This window comes from Gracilinanus agilis, chromosome 2 (assembly GCF_016433145.1).
Source record: "Gracilinanus agilis isolate LMUSP501 chromosome 2, AgileGrace, whole genome shotgun sequence".
Lineage (NCBI taxonomy): Eukaryota > Metazoa > Chordata > Mammalia > Didelphimorphia > Didelphidae > Gracilinanus > Gracilinanus agilis.
Window position 1 is genome coordinate 106,808,026 of NC_058131.1, and position 18,496 is coordinate 106,826,521.

The 18,496-nt window shown below is 36.4% G+C and overlaps 1 protein-coding gene across 1 annotated transcript in view; it reads right to left on the bottom strand.

Moving 5' to 3' along the window:
• Nucleotides 1-18,496, bottom strand: part of PNPT1 (polyribonucleotide nucleotidyltransferase 1) — a 59,062-nt gene that overhangs the window by 13,326 nt on the left and 27,240 nt on the right. The window contains exons 14-21 of the mRNA XM_044663352.1: nucleotides 10,345-10,415; nucleotides 5,176-5,212; nucleotides 4,449-4,515; nucleotides 4,278-4,367; nucleotides 3,314-3,367; nucleotides 1,641-1,750; nucleotides 1,133-1,204; nucleotides 974-1,037 (exon numbers count right to left, since the gene is read on the bottom strand). Coding sequence (XP_044519287.1) covers nucleotides 974-1,037; nucleotides 1,133-1,204; nucleotides 1,641-1,750; nucleotides 3,314-3,367; nucleotides 4,278-4,367; nucleotides 4,449-4,515; nucleotides 5,176-5,212; nucleotides 10,345-10,415 — 565 coding nt within the window. The remainder of the gene's footprint in view (nucleotides 1-973; nucleotides 1,038-1,132; nucleotides 1,205-1,640; nucleotides 1,751-3,313; nucleotides 3,368-4,277; nucleotides 4,368-4,448; nucleotides 4,516-5,175; nucleotides 5,213-10,344; nucleotides 10,416-18,496) is intronic.

The following is an 18,496-nucleotide window of genomic DNA, read 5'->3' on the forward strand; positions in this document are numbered from 1 at the left end:
TATCCCTAACTGCCTAGCCCATACCAATATGCAGTACTGATTCTAAGAAAGAAAGTAAGGGTTTAAAAAAAATGAGTAAATAAATGATTCCTATCTTCTTCTTTAGACCTTCTCTCCTTGAAACTCTTATAGCAAATGCTACCTGATTCATTTCCAACCTATGACACCCCTCATTTTATAGAAGAGGAAAGAAAATGAAGCCTAGAAAGGTTCAGTGGCTTTTTTGAAGTCATGTGGGCAGTTAGGAAGCAGAGAGAGAGATAGGGATCTTTTCTCCTCCCAATGCAAATGTTTTCCTGATTCATCACTGTCAAGGTTCAAAGATCAAATAAGACAATGTATTCAGCAATCTAATTGTTTTGTATTCACTTATTAGTGTCTGTGCTATAATTAATTTCTCTACCTAGAAAAATATTATAGAAGAAGCTCTTTAAATACAGGGCAAGGGGATTAGTTTTGTCTTTGTGTCCCCTCCAAATCTAAAATAGTCCCTGACAAGAGTAGTTGCTCCATAAATGCTTGAAAACTGAACTGATGATATATTTATCAGCACAAGAAATCAAATGCTCTCTTAGTTTATTTCCAACCATAATAATAGCTAACATTTATATTACAATTTAAAGTTTGCAAAGTGCTTTTGAAATACTATCTCATTTGATAATTTCAACAACCCTGAGGTGGGTGCTATAATTATACCTATTTTACAGATAAGGTTAAATACTTGTTCAGGGACATATAGCTAGTAAGTATTGTGATAATTAGATAAAGTCTACACTGTCCATCTTTAGATTTAATCACCAAAGGTGAGAACACCTCTAATTCTGGGAGGTCTGTAACCCTCCCAATGAAATGAAAACATTAAATAAATATAAGCAAGAGTTCCTCTGATAAGAGTTTGTACAATATATTTTCTATTAGCTAATTCGAAATTGAAGAATAGATTATATAAAGAGAGTTATGGATACCACTTTACCTGTAGCTTGTTGAATAGCCTCCATTACAATTTTTATTGGTATTCCTGGTAATTTGATATCAGCCTGACATAAAGAAACCAGAAAATTTATATAAATATTGACTCAAATGACATCTATCACTTTGCAAAAATGTTTCCAAAATTATTTTTTAAGGATACCTGTAATGCAGTTATTCCCTTATTTGTTCCAGCCATTTTGAAGTCCATGTCACCATTATAATCTTCAATTCCCTTAAAAAATTTAAAAGTTTTATTCTGAAAAAAAATTCACAGTATATTCATCATAGAAGAATTTCAAAGAGCAGTTTTATACATAAAATATTCTGAGAATATGCCCCCTTTACCTTTCTTTTATTAGCTGTTGTGTCCAATACCGTAAAGCATTAAGGTGAACCTTTTAACTCTATATATCTTCACCTATATATTTTTCACTCTAAAAATTACACTCTCCTCTCAAAGTTGTAACCTGTAACTTGTTGCTTGTTTATAAGTCCATTATAAGGTGTTATACTCTTAATTTATGCTACAAAATTTTAGTATAATTTAAAAAATCTAGGCAGGTCTTAAGTGCTTTGGTATACTTTTTCGTATATAGTCTGGACATTTGTAAGAGATATTTAACCTTCACCAATAACACGAAATATTTTCAGAAGCTTCATATACTTGCCAGGATATCTGTCAACAAACGATAATCTTCAATTTCACCTTCTTTATTAGAACTGTTTTTGGCAATCAGTCCTATTGCCACACCTGCAACAGCAGATGAAATTGGAACTCCTACGATTAAAAAGAGAATCCACAAATATGTATGTGTATCTATAAACAAACAGTGATTCCATGGAAACACAGTATCAGATGAAACAAGGTTTCAGAGGAGTAGTTGGTGCACATATGGTATTAGAATGGAAATAGGTGGACCTCTGATTTCATGAAGGAAACTCCCTCTAGCAATGCAGATCAGCACTAGCTCTGCAACTTAGTCTTAGTGGTTTGCATAGGGTACTTTGAGAGGTTAAGGGCCTTATCCAGCGGTCACTAGCTATACACTAGTAGGAGTCAGAGGCAGGACTGGATTTCAGGTTTTTCTGATTCCAAGGCCACCTCTTTATCCATTTTACATTATTTGCTTTCTTACCCTCTGTTTCTATCTATGCAAAGTACTAAGAGTTTCTTGTAAGCCAGTAACTGCGTTTTAATAGAATTAAATTTCCTTTGTAATTCCATGTATTTTAAGAATTTAAAAACAGTATTCTGAGGAAGTCGTCATAGGCTTCAACAAATAGCCAAAGGAATTCATGACACAAAAAGAGTAAGAACCCCTATTTTAAACTGTTCAGGAAAATTAAGAGAAATAAATGCTGAAATATACTTATGTATTTATATACCATCTATGGAAATATATACTTTTTAAATTTATTCTTTGTCATATATGTGTATTATTTTTAATATGATTAGGTAGTTTATTCTAAATCCTTATATATAAAAGATAGATATAAATATATGGGAAATACATACATAGAAGGGATATATGTGTGTTTGTATATGTAAAAATATGGGCTATATATTATATCTTTATGCACATATGCTTACACATACATATTTTATTAAGTATACATACACATACACATAGGAGGGCATTAGTAGATGACTTTTGTATCATGAAGACATGGATTAAGTTCTGTCTCTGAGACACTCTAAGATTATACTGTAGCAGAAGAGCTTATCTATATTTGCAGGGACTCTACAATGATGAAATCACAAGAACAGTGAAGAAAAAGAAATAAAGATATCAATAAGTATTTATTAAGCCCCTATTATACACTATGCTTGGATATAGTGAATACAGATATAAAAAAAAAGAATTCTTATCCTCAAAGAACTTATCTTCTATTAGAAAAGACAAAATATACACACACTGGAATTTGGAATAAACTCTTCAATTACATAAAAAATAACATATATGAATATAATTGAATGGTTTACTCCAAAATGATTCAAAATTTAAGACATTCTAAGCCCAGTTTATGTTTTATTTTATTTTATTTAAAAATTTTTTAAACCCTTACCTTCTGTCTCAGAACCAATACTGGGTATTCTAAAGCAGAAGAGTGGAAAGGGCTAGGCAACGGAGGTTGGGTGACTTGCCCAGGGTCACACAGCTAGGAAGTGCCTGAGGCCAGATTTGAACCTAGGACCTCCTGTCTCTAGGTCTGGCTCTCAATCCACTGAGCCACCCAGCTGCTCCCTCTAAGCCCAGTTTAAAAGAAACTTTATATTTACTTATACTCATTAAGTAACTAAAAAATGCCAAATACTGTATTAATATTACAGTTTTTTTACCTGCATCCATTAATGCTAAACTTCCACCACATGCAGATGCCATAGAAGAGGAACCTACAGAAAGAAAAATTTAAGCTAAAAATTTATAAAGTGTTCATTTGAAATCAGAAATTTGTCCAAAATATTTATTGCTGAATACTTAATATTGAAGGTTTAAAACAATTTGGAAACAATTGAACACAACCATAACTCTCCCTCACCAAGGCTGACTTTCCTAGCTTTGAAGTCTTACAAGAATTAAAATGGTTTTCAGAATCATCAGGGAGGTCTGAAACTTCTACATATGCCCCAGATTCAACCTGGGAACTAGCAATGTCTTTGAGGCTTTAATCCTGGGAGCAGTAAACAGCTTTGCTGACTCGGGTCTACCCACCATATCATACCACATAAGTTAAAGAAGGAAGAAGCAAACAGACTGTCCAGGATCAGATATTAATTCTGTCATTCATGTTTTGGGATGCCCACCTTTGACTCTAATTTTTTGAAAAACAGACCCTTAAACAGAAGAATCTCAAGACCTCCCCAACTGATATTGTTTCAGCAAAACTCCTTATTTTATTTTTGTGACTGGCCTTTGTCATCCAACAGATCCTTCCTACTTGGCCTATCTTTCTGTAGTCTCACTACCCTTATTCTGACATGACAGGACTCCCATCTCCCCTTTAGGTAAACACCAGTCCTGCCCTTCTTAGGTTCACTCCCTGGGGGGAGGGGGGGGAATGCTGATTGATACAATAGGAACAACCATTGAAGGGCACAACTTATATATTTGTCCTGGCAATTACTTAGCCAGTATAGAAGGATCAGAATGAATATTTATTTAAATCTTCCAAATAAAAACTTTTACTTTGCTACTGTAGAAATATTAGTACACTAAACAGAGTGGGAAATTACATTGAAAAAATAGAATATAAGAGATAAACTCAGTCTTTCCCACTAAGAAATAAAAGAAAGATCAGAATACCATTTGACTCAAGAACTTCAGATGTGACTCTTATAGTAAAAGGAAAATCTTTGGGAATAACTGGATACAAAGATTTTTCAGCAAGTGCACCTAAAATACAAAATATAAAACATTAGGAATAAAGGATACTTAATGTAGTTTTGTAATAATACATAAATGCAGTTTTCTTACCATGTCCAAGTTCTCGTCTATTCACACCAGTGACTTTGCCAGTTTCATTAGTTGCATAAGGAGGAAACTAAAAAAGAAACACACAAAACTGAGTAATTTATATAATTTAATGCTTGCATGCTTTTCACTTTAATAAAGCAATCATTGAATAATAAATACACTAAGAAAAAAATTCATAGTTCCTCAGGACTGAGTACCTAAATCTTTTTGCTACTAGCCCACTGAATAGTAATCTGGTATTTAAGTGTCTCATAGGAAGAGCTTACTGTAAAGGTGAACATGTTTTGCCAATTCAGTTATTTTAAATAACCAGCCTTCTCCTAATTCTCCATGGTAGGAATTGATCTTCCTGTGTTTGTTTGAAAAAATAAAAAATAAAAACAACCCTTACCTCTAGACTTAGCATCAATACTTTGTATTGGTTCTAAGGCAGAAGAGAGTTAAGGGGTGGGCAATGGGGGTTAAGTGACTTGCCCAAGGGCACACAGCTAGGAAGTCTGTGGGTCCACATTTGAACATAGGATCTCCTAGAGTCCAGGCCTGGCTCTCAATCCATTGAGCCACTTAGCTGACTTCCTAAAACAATGTTTGAGGAACACTATATCTGCTCTTCAGATCTCCAATTTCATTTCTGAAGCAAAACAGGCAGGTTGAGATTATAATGCTACTATCTTCCTGTTTATATTTCTAAAATATGAAATAAAACTTTAGCATAGAATTATCTTACCTCATAATGAAGCATGAAATTTTTCTCTTTTATTCCACTGAAAATTAAAAACATAATCTTTAAAAAGTTGTAAGATGTGAATACACTTGTTTTCAGCTTGTTTTACCCATCTTCCCCAATTCAATTCACTAAAGTCCCATTATAGATCTACCCACCCCTCACAGGGTATTCTCTGGGAAACTTGTTCCATAGTTTCATCTTAGACTTTCTGCCTTCTCATTCCCTAGATCTTCTGACTCTCACTGAGATCTGGCTCCCTTCTGATGATACAGCTTCCCTAGGGACTCTTTCCAGCACTGGTTGAACTTTCACTCACACCCTGAGATTCATTAGTTCCTTCTTACCCTTTGCTTCCCAGTGCTACTTCCAGACCCTTTTCTACCACCATCACTCAGTAACCTCTCCACCCCTGAGATTCTTTCAATATTTATCACCCTTGGATGATTCTTGTAGTTATTATTTACTGGCCCCAAGGACACTCTCCTTTCTTTTTCAAAGAGTTCATTGCTTAGATCATAGTTTTTCTGTTTTCCCCAACTCCTGCCCTCATACTAGGGGCCTTTAGCATACATATGACACTCCACATATCCTAACCTCCCAACTCCTCAATGTACTCATTACTCATGCCCTACCTTTTCACTCATTTTGGCTATGCACATAGATGGTCATACCTACGATCTTGTCATCAAACACAAAGCATTCTGCTTCTATAGTCAAGAATTCTGATATAGCCTGACAAGTCTCAAGCTTGGATTATTCCAACTATCTGTGACCTTTGTCTTAGTTGAAAGCTACTGAATGGAATTGGAGAAAAGTACAGTATTGTGCTGACTGGTTAAACTACAAATATATGTTTCATAACTTAAACTTGGCCCTCATTGGGCTGGGTAATCCTTTTACTTTTCCCTAATAAATTCACTAAACCACACCACTCACCACAGTGAATTTTTCAAACTTTTTTATCCCTTAGCCCTCAATGGCTTTCCCTCCTCCAAATCTCTGGAGGATGAGTGTGGGGAGAGGATGGAAAGGGGCAATTAAATAAATATTTATGCCAATGCCTACTACATACCAGGCTTTAGAACATTCGATAATAATTATGTCATTTGACTGTCACAACAACCCTGTGAGGTAGGTTATTATTCCCACTTTATAGAAGAAGAAACTGAGGCAAATAGACGCTAAAGTGACTTGCCTAGGGTAATACAACTAATAAGTATGTGAGGACAGACTTGAAATTCATATCTGTAGTCCACTGCTTTCTAGTTGCCTCAATCTCCCTACTCTATCACTCTTCAATCTCTTCTTTTCTCTGGATGCTTCCCTATAGCTAACAAACATACATATGTCTCCCCATCCTTGAAAAACCCTCACTTTATAGATCTGTCCTTATTAGCTATTTTCCTCTCTCTCCCTTTTGTGGCAAAATTCCTTGATAAAGTCACCTATGACTGATGCCATGATTTCCTTCCCAGTTTTGTCTGAATTCTTTGCAATATGGTTTCTGATCTCATCATTCAACTGTAATTGTTCTCTCCAAAGTTATTAATGATTTTTAAAATGCTAAATCTAATAACCTTTACTTATTCCTCATCATTGTTAATTAGCTGATTACCTTCTGTCCTTTGATCCTCCATTTTCTCTGGATTTTCATGACATTGCTCTCTCCTGATTCTCTCCTCTTACTTGCCTGACCATTCCTTGGGCTCTCTTTTTTTAAAAAAAAAAAACTCTTACCTTCCATCTTGGAATCGATACTGTGTATTGGTTCCAAGGGAGAAGAGTGGTATGGGCTAGGCAATGGGGGTCAAGTGACTTGCCCAGGGTCATACAGCTAGGGAGTGTCTGAAGCCAGATTTGAAGCTAGGACCTCCTGTCTCTAGACCTGGCTCTCAATCCACTGAGCCACCCTGCTTAGTCTCTTTTGCTGGATGTTTGCTTCTTCAGTGTGGGTATCTCAAGACTCTGTGGTAGACTCTCTTCTCTTCGTGGATTCAATTATCATCTTTATGCAAATAATTTCAGATCTATCTGTCCAGCTTCAACTTATCTCCTGATTTTCACTTTCATATCTCCAACTGTCATTGGCCTCTTTAGCTGGATATTCCACAAACATCTTAAATTCAACATGTTCCAAACTGAATTAATTTTCTTTACCCACCCCTCCCTCCGCCCCCCTTCTCTTTTCCCCAACCTTTCTATTACTGTCAAGGCTTTTAAAGTTCTTCATAACTTAGGCCATTTCTACCTTTCCAGTCTTCTTACACTTTATACCCCCATTTCTCATTTCCTCCTTCCCTCAGAGGCACTGGCCTTCTAGCTATTTCTATCACAACATACTCCATCTCCTGACTCCTAAGCATTTTCAGTGGTTTTCTCCCATGTTTGGAATTCTTTCCTTAGTCATCTTTGCCTCCTGGTTTCCTTAAAATCCCACTTTCTCTAAGAAGTCTTTCCAATTCCCCTTCATGCTATTGCCTTCCCTTTGTATAGTACCTTCAATCTATACTGTATATATTTTGTTTGTATGTAGTTGTTTACATGTTGTCTTCCCCATTGGACTGTGAACTCAGTAAGGGCAGGAATGGTATTTTACCTTTCTCTTAGCATAGTGCCTAGCACATAGTGGGCACTTAATAAATCCTTTGCCTGCCTGAATGAATGACATGTGAATTCCCCTTGTCCTGCACAGTGTTCAGGACACTACATTTACTGAAGTCAGATAAGCCTGTTGTTCTGCCACCTCAGCAAAACAAAGAAATGGATATTGTAAGAATGCAACCTAATATTCCTAGCTCCTTTCATTAGAGACAAGAGCTCTATGAGATTCTGGGGAGGACACAGCATAAAAGCTTTTTAGAACAAGAGAATGAATCTTGAAATTGGTTCTCTTTCCCCATCTTGACTGAACTCTGAAGGAAGTATACCTTAAGGTAGAGGTGGGCAACCTTTTTGGCCGTGAGAGCCATAAACACCACATTTTTAAAAATGTAATTTCGTGAGAGCTGGACAGTGCTCACAGTGCGCGCTCCTATAACAGCGCCTGAAAAAAAATTGACTTTATGGTTCCTGCAGAAAGAGCCATATCTGGTCCTCAAAAGAGCCAGATATGGCTAGAGAGCCATTTGTTGCTGACCCCTGCCTTAAGGTGAAGATGAAGAATAGGTTTAGGAAGCAAGGCATGGGGAAAAAAAGGAAAGACACATGATTGTGTTTGCTATCAGGTAAACAGAGACATTAAAAACAGAAACTGATTTTAAATAGTGTCTTTTATATTAAGGGAAAGCTCTATTGAATACTTTAATACAGGAACGACACAAAGCAATGCCTCTCCCATTTTTCTCTTTGCCATGGAGACATTAGACTATCTGCATTCTGAGATATTATCAAGGAGGTAGCCACAGAATAGCCAATGCCAGACAAGTATGTAAGTCTCACAACTCTGGTTCTAAGCTCTGGGAAGTTGGTATTCTTTACCCTTGCCTTGGTGAGCGTCTCAACATGTCTTTAAAACTTAAAAATTTAAAAAGAAAACCTGCCCAATACTGCCTTTATTTTATGATCTCTGTATATAAGGGGACTGTATGGGTTTTAAATATTAGATTTATTAGAATATGTGTATATTAAACATTGTAATAATGTGTATATATCATTTTTAATTTATTAATTTAATAAATCTAACGGGACTACCTTATTTCTAAAAAAAATTTTTTTAAAATAGTATGAATAGGCATGATATGGATAATAAATGAGCAAGAAAGCCTGAGAAGTAGCCAGAAAGACCTATGGAGAACTAGTATAAAGGTCCGTCAAAAAAAAAAAAATACAAACCAACAGGGAGAGCATCTAGGAAGAGAGGATAATTAGCACTCAGAGATTAAAGGATGAGGATTGAGAAAAGTCCATTAGATATGGAAATTTGCAGATAACTAGTGATTCTGTGAGAAGTTTCAGTTGGGTGATGAGTTTGGAAGCCAGATTATAGAGGGTTTAGAAGGAAGTTAGAAGAGAGGTTGTAGGCAGCAGGGAAGGAAACAGTAGTTAGGGAGACACTGAAGATTAGAGAGAGTAGATGATAGTGGGGGGAAATATACCTAAAAAGATGAGATCAAAGGATATAGAAGAGTTAGTCTTGTTGAAAGAAAGTCACCTCTTCATTACTACAATAAAGGAAGAATTGTGGGAGATGACACATAGAGGTTGTGACATAGGAAAATCAGAGAGAGGGAACTTGCAACAAATAGACTCAATTTGCAAGAACCTCAGCTGAGAGGATGGGGAGAAGAATACTACGTGAGGCTTAAGGAGAGATGAGAACTTTGGAACAACTGTTATGAAAAGTAATTGAGAAAATCAATTAGGAAGGAGAAAAAGGATTGCCTTGCTGCACTGAGGGCCCGGGTGAAATTAGATTAAATAAATTTGTAATGACCTAGTTAGAAGAGTTACTATAACCTTTTCTAGTTCCATTCAATAGCACCGAAGGAGTGGACAAGGTAGATGGCAGGAATACTATAGGATTAGGATGTGACAAGGCAAATAAGCAATCAAGAGAGTAGAGGATAATATATAGTGTTCATTAAAGGGTCCAGACTAGGAATGAAGGAAAGGATAGCCAGTACAGGATAATGTTCTGACAAAATACTCAGAGATGGAGAAAGTACAGCTTAAGGTGAAGATGAAGAATAGGTTAAGGAAGTAAGGCATGGGGAAAAAAGGAAAGACAGAAGATTATGATTGCTATCAGGTAAACAGAGACATTAAAAACAGAAACTGATTTTAAATAGTGTTTTTTTTTTTTATCAAGGGCAAGCTCTCTGGTCTTTTTTCCCCATAGAAGCTTTCCATAGTTACCTTCTTTTTCTATTATTTACCCATTTTCTCAACCTTTTGTTGGGGTGGGGCAGTAGCAGGAAAAGCTGCAACCATTCTGACTATCCTTCCATACCAATCTTTAAAAGGTGCTTCAAAAAGATAGGAACCCAAACCAATATCAAGATGGAGTTACAGGCCTTTCCCACTGAACATAGTTTGAAAGGGAGAGAGAGGGAGGGAAGAGGGAGAGAGAAATAGAAAGAGAGAGAGAGACAAAGAAAGAGAGAGAGAATACTTTATATACTTTAATAAAGGAACAACACAAAGCAATGCCTCTCCCATTTTCCAACTTACCTAACAGCTGTTGTAATGGGATCAGATTTCAGACTGGATTCTAAAGAATCAAATGTAACAGTGCAAAGTACCTAAAAAAAAAAAAAAAAACACCAAACACACAAATCTTATATTGACATACTAAGTACACAGAATAAAAAAAATTTGAGAAGCACAGTAAGCAATTGGAGGACACATTCTGTATGTAAATAACTCTCTACAAAGTTTTCCACTATCATATGTGCACCTAGCAGAATTGCTAATACAGCCAACAAATATTAATGGAGCACCTTCTATGTTAAGGCACTCTCCTAGTTATGGGGGGGAATGGGATAAGGAGCAGACAAAATGCAACCACAGAAAAAAAATCACTTAACCTCTCTGAGTTTGTTTCCTAATGCATTAAATGATGGAAACAAACTCATTTATCACTCAGATTTCTTCTAGCATTAAATCCAGTAACCCATTATCTGTGTTTCTCTTAAGACACAGCTTAATTTCTGTGAGAGGCAACTTTACCTGTTGCCTTCTCTCCTCACTAGTGACTTCTCTCTGAGATAACCTCTCAATTACCTTTATATATTCTATCACTGTGAGCTCCTGGAGGAATCTTTCTTTGTATCTTCTCACAGTTCCTAGTCCACGGTAAGCACTTACTAAATACTTGTTGACTTGACTTAAATGATTCTACACGGGCAGTTAATTCAGTTATGATTCCCATATGCATAAGGAATCCTTTCCTATCAAAATATAATTAATTTTGAGGCAGTATGGTGCAAGGAAAGAGCCTTAGCACAGAACACTCTGGATTCAGATAGTTCTATCTGCTGTCTATATGATTCTGGGTCAGTAATTTAATGTCTCAGTGGCTGATGAAGTTTCTTAGTTGTAGAACTGGTGCCAACTAGGGGTTGCTAGGTGGCTCAGTGGAATGAGAGCCAGGCCTAGAAATGGGAGGCCCTGGGTTCAAATGTGGCCTCAGATGCATCCTAGCTGTGTAACCCTGGGTATTAACTCTCATTGCCTAGCCCTTAACAGCACACTTCTGCCTTGAAACAAATATATGGCATTGCTTCTAAAACAGAAGTTAAGGATTTAAAAAAAAAAAAAAGAACTGGTGCCAACTGGCACAGGTGGAAGGAGTTTCCTCACTGATAATATGACGAAATCAAAAGTTCATTAAAAATAAAAATACACATACATACACACAGAGGGGCAGAGTCAAGGTGGTGGAGTAGTAGCAGGAAAAGCTGCAACCACTCTGACTATCCTTCCATACCAATCTTTTAAAGGTGCTTCAAAAAGATAGGAACCCAAACCAATAACAAGATAGAGTTACAGGCCTTTCCCACTGAACATAGTTTGAAAGATAGGCAGAGAAAGAGAGAGAGGGAGAGAGGGAGAGGATTTTCATAGGATAAGGGGGGAACCAGAAACAAAATTGCACACAGAGAAGTCCTGGCCAACCTCCCCCTGCACCATGCTGGGATCTATGACTGGGTGTAGGCTGATGGTGGGATCTTGGGACGGGTGCTGCACCAGTGGAGGAGCACCTCAGACACATCCCTTTAGGTACCTTGCCCTGACCATAGCTGGCAGGGAGGACCAGGGGCCTATCTGGCTGGGTGTATGTGGGCTTCCTTGGCTGGCTACATTGAAGACTTAGGCCCAGCCCAGGCAGATTACCTCAACCAGCCTAATCCAGTAAACCAGTAGAGGAGAGAGAGCTTACAATCCATAGTCAAAAATAAACAATAAAAACAAAAGGTTGAGAAAATTGGTAAAAAAGACCAGAAAGCAGAACCAACAAAGGATGATGGGATAAAAGGAACTGCAAACAAAACCTAAAAAAAAACCCAAAACAAAACTGGAAATTGGGCTCACTCTCTGGAAGAACTCAAAAGGGAATTTAAAAATCAAATAAGACAGGCTGAAGAAAAATGGGGAAAGGAAAACAACAGCTTAAAAAGCAAAATTGGTCAACTGGAAAAAGAGGCATAAATATCAAATGAGGAAAATAGTATCATATAAAACAAGAATTGACCTACTTGAAAAAGAGGCAAAAAAAATCCAATGAGGAAATGAATGACTTGAAAAGAAGAATGGAACTAGTGTAAAAGGAGGATCAAAAAATCATGGGAGAAATTCAGTCTTTAAAAATGAGAATTGAGGGGGCAGCTGGGTAACTCAGATTGAGAGCCAGGCCTCGAGACGGGAGGTCCTAGGTTCAAATCTGGCCTCAGACACTTCCCAGCTGTGTGACCCTGGGCAAGTCACTTGACCTCCATTGCCTACCCTTACCACTCTTCTGCCTGGGTGCCAATACTCAGTACCGACTCTAAGACAGAAGGTAAGGGTTTAAAAAAAAAAAATGAGAGAATTGGGTAGATAGAATCTTATGACTTCAACAGATAACAAAATCAAAAGAATGAAAAAAATAGAAGGAAATACAAAATATCTCATTTTAAAAAACTGATTTGGAAAAGAGACCTAGGAGAGACAATTTAAGAATTATTGGACAGCCTGAAAGTCATGATAAAAAAAAAATCCTAGACATAATATTACAAGAAATTATACAAGAAAACTGCCCTGATATTCTTGTACAAGAGGGTAAAATAGAAAACAAAAGAAATTGCATATACAAAGACTGACCATGTACTAGGGCATAAAACCATCACAAACAAATGCAGAAAAGCAGAAATACTAAATGCAACTTTTCTAGATCATAATGTGATAAAAATTAAAATTAATTCATGATGAGTTCATGGAGAGGCAAATTAAACATTATTTGGGAAACTAAATAATCTAATTCTTCAAAATTGGTGGGTCAAAGAACAAATCACAGAAACAATCACTGATTTCATTAAAGAGAATGACAATGAGGAGGCAATAAATAAAAATTTATGGGATACAGTGAAAGCAGTACTCCGGGTAAAATTTATATCCCTGCACACTTATACCAACAAAATAGAGAAAAGGGAGATCAATGAATTGGGCATGCAACTAAAAAAGCTAGAAAAAGAACAAATTAAAAATCTCCAGATAAAGACTAAATTGGAATTCCTAAATCAAAGCAGAAATTAATAAAATTGAAAGTAAAAGAACTATTGAACTTTTATAAATAAGACTGATTCTATGGAAAAAAAAATCCCAAAAGCTGATTCTATGGAAAAAAAATCCCAAATAAAAGAGAATCAAATTACCAGTATAAAAAAATGAAAAGGTGGATTTCACCTCTAATGAATAGGAAATTAAGACAATTATTAGGAGCTATTTTGTCCAATTACATGACAAAAATATGGCAATCTAGGTGAAATGGATGAGTATTTACAAAAATATAAATTGCTTCTATTAACAAAAGAGGAAATAGAATACTTAAATAACAATGAACTCCCCAGACAAAAATCTCCAGGGCAAGATGGATTCATAAATGAATTCTATTAAACATTTAAAGACCAACCAATCCCAATATTATACAAACTATTTAGCAGAATAAGCAGAGAAGGAGTCTTACCAAATTTTTTTAATGACACAAATATAGTACTGGTGCCCAAGAGAGGAAGACCAAAAACAGAGAAAGAAAATTATAGACTAATCGATGAATATAGATGCAAAAATCTTAAATAAAATACTAGTAAAGAGATTACAACAATAAATCACAAGGATTACTCACTATGACCAGGTGGTATTTATATCAGGAACATAAGGTTAGTTTAATATTAGGAAAACCATCTACACAATTGACCATATTAATAATCAAACTAGCAGATATCACATGATTATCTCAATAGATACAGAAAAAGCCTTTGACAAAATACAACAACCATTCCTATTGAAAACACTTTAAGGCATAGGAATAAAAGGGCCTTTCCTCAAAATAAGTAGTATTTATTTAAAGCCAACAGCAAGTATCATCTGCAATGGGGATAAATTAGAAGCATTCTGTAATATAGGATTAATAACACTGCCATGTTTGCTTAGGGCAACCTGTCAGTTGCCCTGGTTGGAATGTTGACCGTGGCATGAGTCACAGAGCAAGTATCAACTGCCAGTTGGACCTAGGGTATATAAAGCCCTGGAGACCCAGGGCGGTTCTGTTCTTTCCCTACTTCTCTTCTCACCTTCACTTCTACCCCCCCTTGGGGATCCAGGGTGGTTGGGAGGAGGAATGTGGGATCTTAGTTACTTAGGCCAGGCAGTTTTCGGAGAACTTTACTGACCCAATAGGAATATTAATTAGATATACCCTATCAAGAGGTTGCTCTATATTACCATCAAGAGATCATTTATTTCTGTCCCAGGGCTGGTGCCTTGGGACAACTGAAGTTCATAGCAAGGAGTTCATCAAAATCCTGTACTTAGATCAAGAAGGCAGTACTAGACTAGATTCATAGGTTTCCTAACCCACTCTCCAATCCCTTTTCTCTAATCAACTTTCAAATAAAACCTTAGTTTAATTTATGAATTAGTGACTTCCACCTTCAATTTAGATCTAAGTGGACTGCTGTTCAAGATTCCAGGAGGGAGGCAGAGTAATTTCATTACTTTTAGACAGGAAGCACCACATTTCCCTTCCTGTCTAATCTCTGTCAACCAATAGGAGTTACTTCCTCAGCCAGGTTAAGGGCTGAAGGGAAATCTTCTTTAAGGGGTTTAGTCCTTGCCAAGGGAAATTACATCTATTCCTTGGCTGGCTTAGGCACTAGGTGCTTGTTCTTTCCTACATCCAGTACCATCAGTAACAGTTTGTGATTAAGCCACATTAGCTTCCTGACTGCCTACAGCTTTACCAACCTCCACAATCGATCCACCCCCTTATACCCTCATTACACTTCCCAATAAGATTAAGAGTGAAGCAAGGATGCCCATTATCACCACTATTATTTAATATCATACTAGAAATGCTAGCTGTAGCAATTTGAGAAGAAAAAGAAATTAAAGGGATGAAAGTAGGCAATGAGGAAACTAAACTATCACTCTTTGCAGATGATATGATAGTATACTTAGAGAATCTTAGAAAATCAATTAAAAAGTTAGTGGAAATAATCAATAGCTTTAGCAAAGTTGCAGGATACAAAATAAAACCACATATATCAATCAGCATTTTTACATATTTCCAACAAAAATCAGCAGCAAGAGTTAGAAAGAAAACTCCATTTAAAATCATTCTAGCCAATATAAAATATTTGGGAATCTATTTGCTGAGACAAACACAGGAATTATATGAACACAACTATAAAATGCTTTTCACACAAATAAAACTAGATCTAAAGAATTTGAAAAACATTAACTGATCAAGGGTAGGCCAAGCTAATATAAATAAAAATGACAATCCTACCTAAACTAATTTACTTATTCAATACAATACCTATCAGATTACCAAAAAAAGTATTTTACAGAACTAGAAAAGATAATAACAAAATTCATCTGCAAGAACAAAAGATCAAGAATATCAAGAGAACTAATGAAAAAAAATGAAGGATGGTGCCCCTGGCAGTACCAGATCTTAAACTGTACTATAAAGCAATGATCATCAAAACAATCTGGTACTGGTTAAGAGACAGAAGGGTAGATCAATGGAATAGACTAGGGGTAAATGATCCTAGCAATCTAGTGTTTGATAAACCCAAAGATCCCAGATTTTGGGATAAGAACTCACTATTATACAAAAACTGTTGGGAAAATTGGAAAAAAGTGTGGCAAAAATTAGGTTTAGATCAATATCTCACATCCTATATACCAAGATAAGTTCAAAATGGGTATATGCCTTAAACATAGTGATATTATAAGTAAATTAGTTGAAAGCAGAATAGTATACCTGTCAGATCTATGGAGAAGAGAAGAATTTAAGACCAAACAAGAGATAAAGAACATTACAAGATGTAAAATAAATAATTTTGATTTTAGTAAGTTAAAAAGTTTTTGTACAAACAAAACCAATGCAACCAAGATTAGAAGGGAAGCAACAAACTGGGAAAAATTTTTTATAACAAATTTCTCTGATAAAGGTCTTGTTTCTCAAATATATAAAGAACGAAGTCAAATTTATAAGAAATCAAGCCATTCCCCAATTGACAAATGGTCAAAGTTTTCAGATGAAAAAAATCAAAACTACTAATAATATATGGAAAAATGTTCTATATTCCTCCTGATAAGAGAAACACAAATCAAAACAACTCTGAAGTATCACCTTATACCCAGCAGATTGGTCAATATCACAGTAAAGGAAAATAATAAATGTTGGAGGGGTCATGGCAATGAGACACTAATGCATTGCTGGTGGAGTTGTGAATTGATTTAACCATTCTGGAAATAATTTGTAATTATTCCCAAAGGGCTTTAAAAGAATGTATGCCTTTTGATCCAGCAAGATCACTACTAAGTTTGTATCCCAAAGAGATAAAAAGAAAAATGGGGATGGACTTGTTTGAACAAAAACATTTATAGTTGTGCTTTTTGTGGTGGCAAAAAATTGGAAAATGAGGTTATGTCCCTCAACTAGAACAAGCTGTGGTATATGATGGTGATGGAATGTTATTTTGTTATACGAATGACGAACCAGTTGATGTCATTAAGAACTGGAAAGAAAGACCTACATGAACTAATATGGAGTGAAATAAGCATAACCAGGAGAACATTATACACAGTAACTGAAACATTATAGGATGATCAAATGTGATAGGCTTTGCTACTAATAGCAATGCAATGATCCAGGAGAATTCTGAGAGACTTATGTAAAATTGGAATTTGGGAGATGCCATCTAAAAGCATATATATTTTCTATGGACACGTGGGAACTATCAAACTACATTTCCCGTGGTCCAACGGGTTTCCGGTTCCAGTTCTTTGGGCGTGGGGACACCTGCATCACCACACAGAGAACAGTTTAAATGAGAGGAAATCCTAAAGTAAGCCCTCTTTAGCTACCTGAGTGCGCTGAGGTAACAATAATGGCTGGGGCAGCAGTTTTGAATTCTTACAAGTGCGTGGTCTAATGATTTTACCAGCATGGCCATGGCTTTAATTAAAATACCAATTTCTATTATCATATCAGCCTTTATTATTTTTAATCTTAACATTGATGGCAACCTTACGAAGTTTGGAATAAGAATTCTCAATTTTCCAGATAGCCTACAGAGAGCCATGCCTGTTTTTTGGCCATCTTGCTCAGCATTTTGGGGCAATTTTTTAAAAAAGGAAAGTGGCTTTCCTCGCCATGCTTTTGCTAAAAGCAACAGCACATTTTTGCCTCAGGTGGGACTCAGCCAGCCAGTCCAACCCAAACCACCTTGGGAGGTCAGGCCAGCCGATTCTGTCTTCTGGCTTTAAAACAAAAATGCCGGTGCCCAGCCAGTGTGCCTCTGCCACTGATCTCCTGACTCCTGACCTGATCTCCGTTCCTGCCGAGCCGCAAGCCTGCAAGTGTCCCAGTGCCTCTGATCTCTGTTTCCTGACTCACTGTAGCAGACCACTTCTCCGATCCTGACTCGCTGGTGCTGCTAGTCCTGCTCTGAGCCCAGAACCCCTTGCTGAGATCTCGATCTTCAGAGACTGCTTCAGCTCTGCTGCTAAAGAATTTGGGAAGTATATTCCCCCTTCTCCCTATTTCTAGCCTTCCACGTGTTTCTCTAAAGACCTAATTTAGGGACCCTCCCACCCCCACAAGCTCTCCACGTGGATATTTCCTACAAAACTGACCTAAGCTTTTCTCTAGCCCACGCACGTGGACCTAGCATCTGAACCTTGAACTAGTGATTACTCTTCATCGGGCCGCATGGCCTATTCACCCCCATACCTGCTCAGAACTTTGAATTGAGAGCAAAGACTGATTATAAAAAAAAACAAAACAAAACCTTAAACTCAGCAGAACTCAATCTTTTAAACCTTGGAACTGAATGTGTTTTATTTCTGTTTTAAAGAGACTGTATCTTACTGTATTTTGCTAATTAGTTTTGTAAATTAATCTTGTTTATTTCGTTGATTTTCCTGTTGTACTGAATCATTTTAAGTTAATGAAGTTTGTGGCTGCTAGATTAATTCTGTTTATGATTTTATTGTAACTCCCAAATAATGAGAAAAATCTATTAGAACTGGTAAGAGGTTTTGACCAGCTTGTTATCTGATACTCATTATATTTCCTAATTTATTTCAGGTTTCATTTTTACTGTAATCA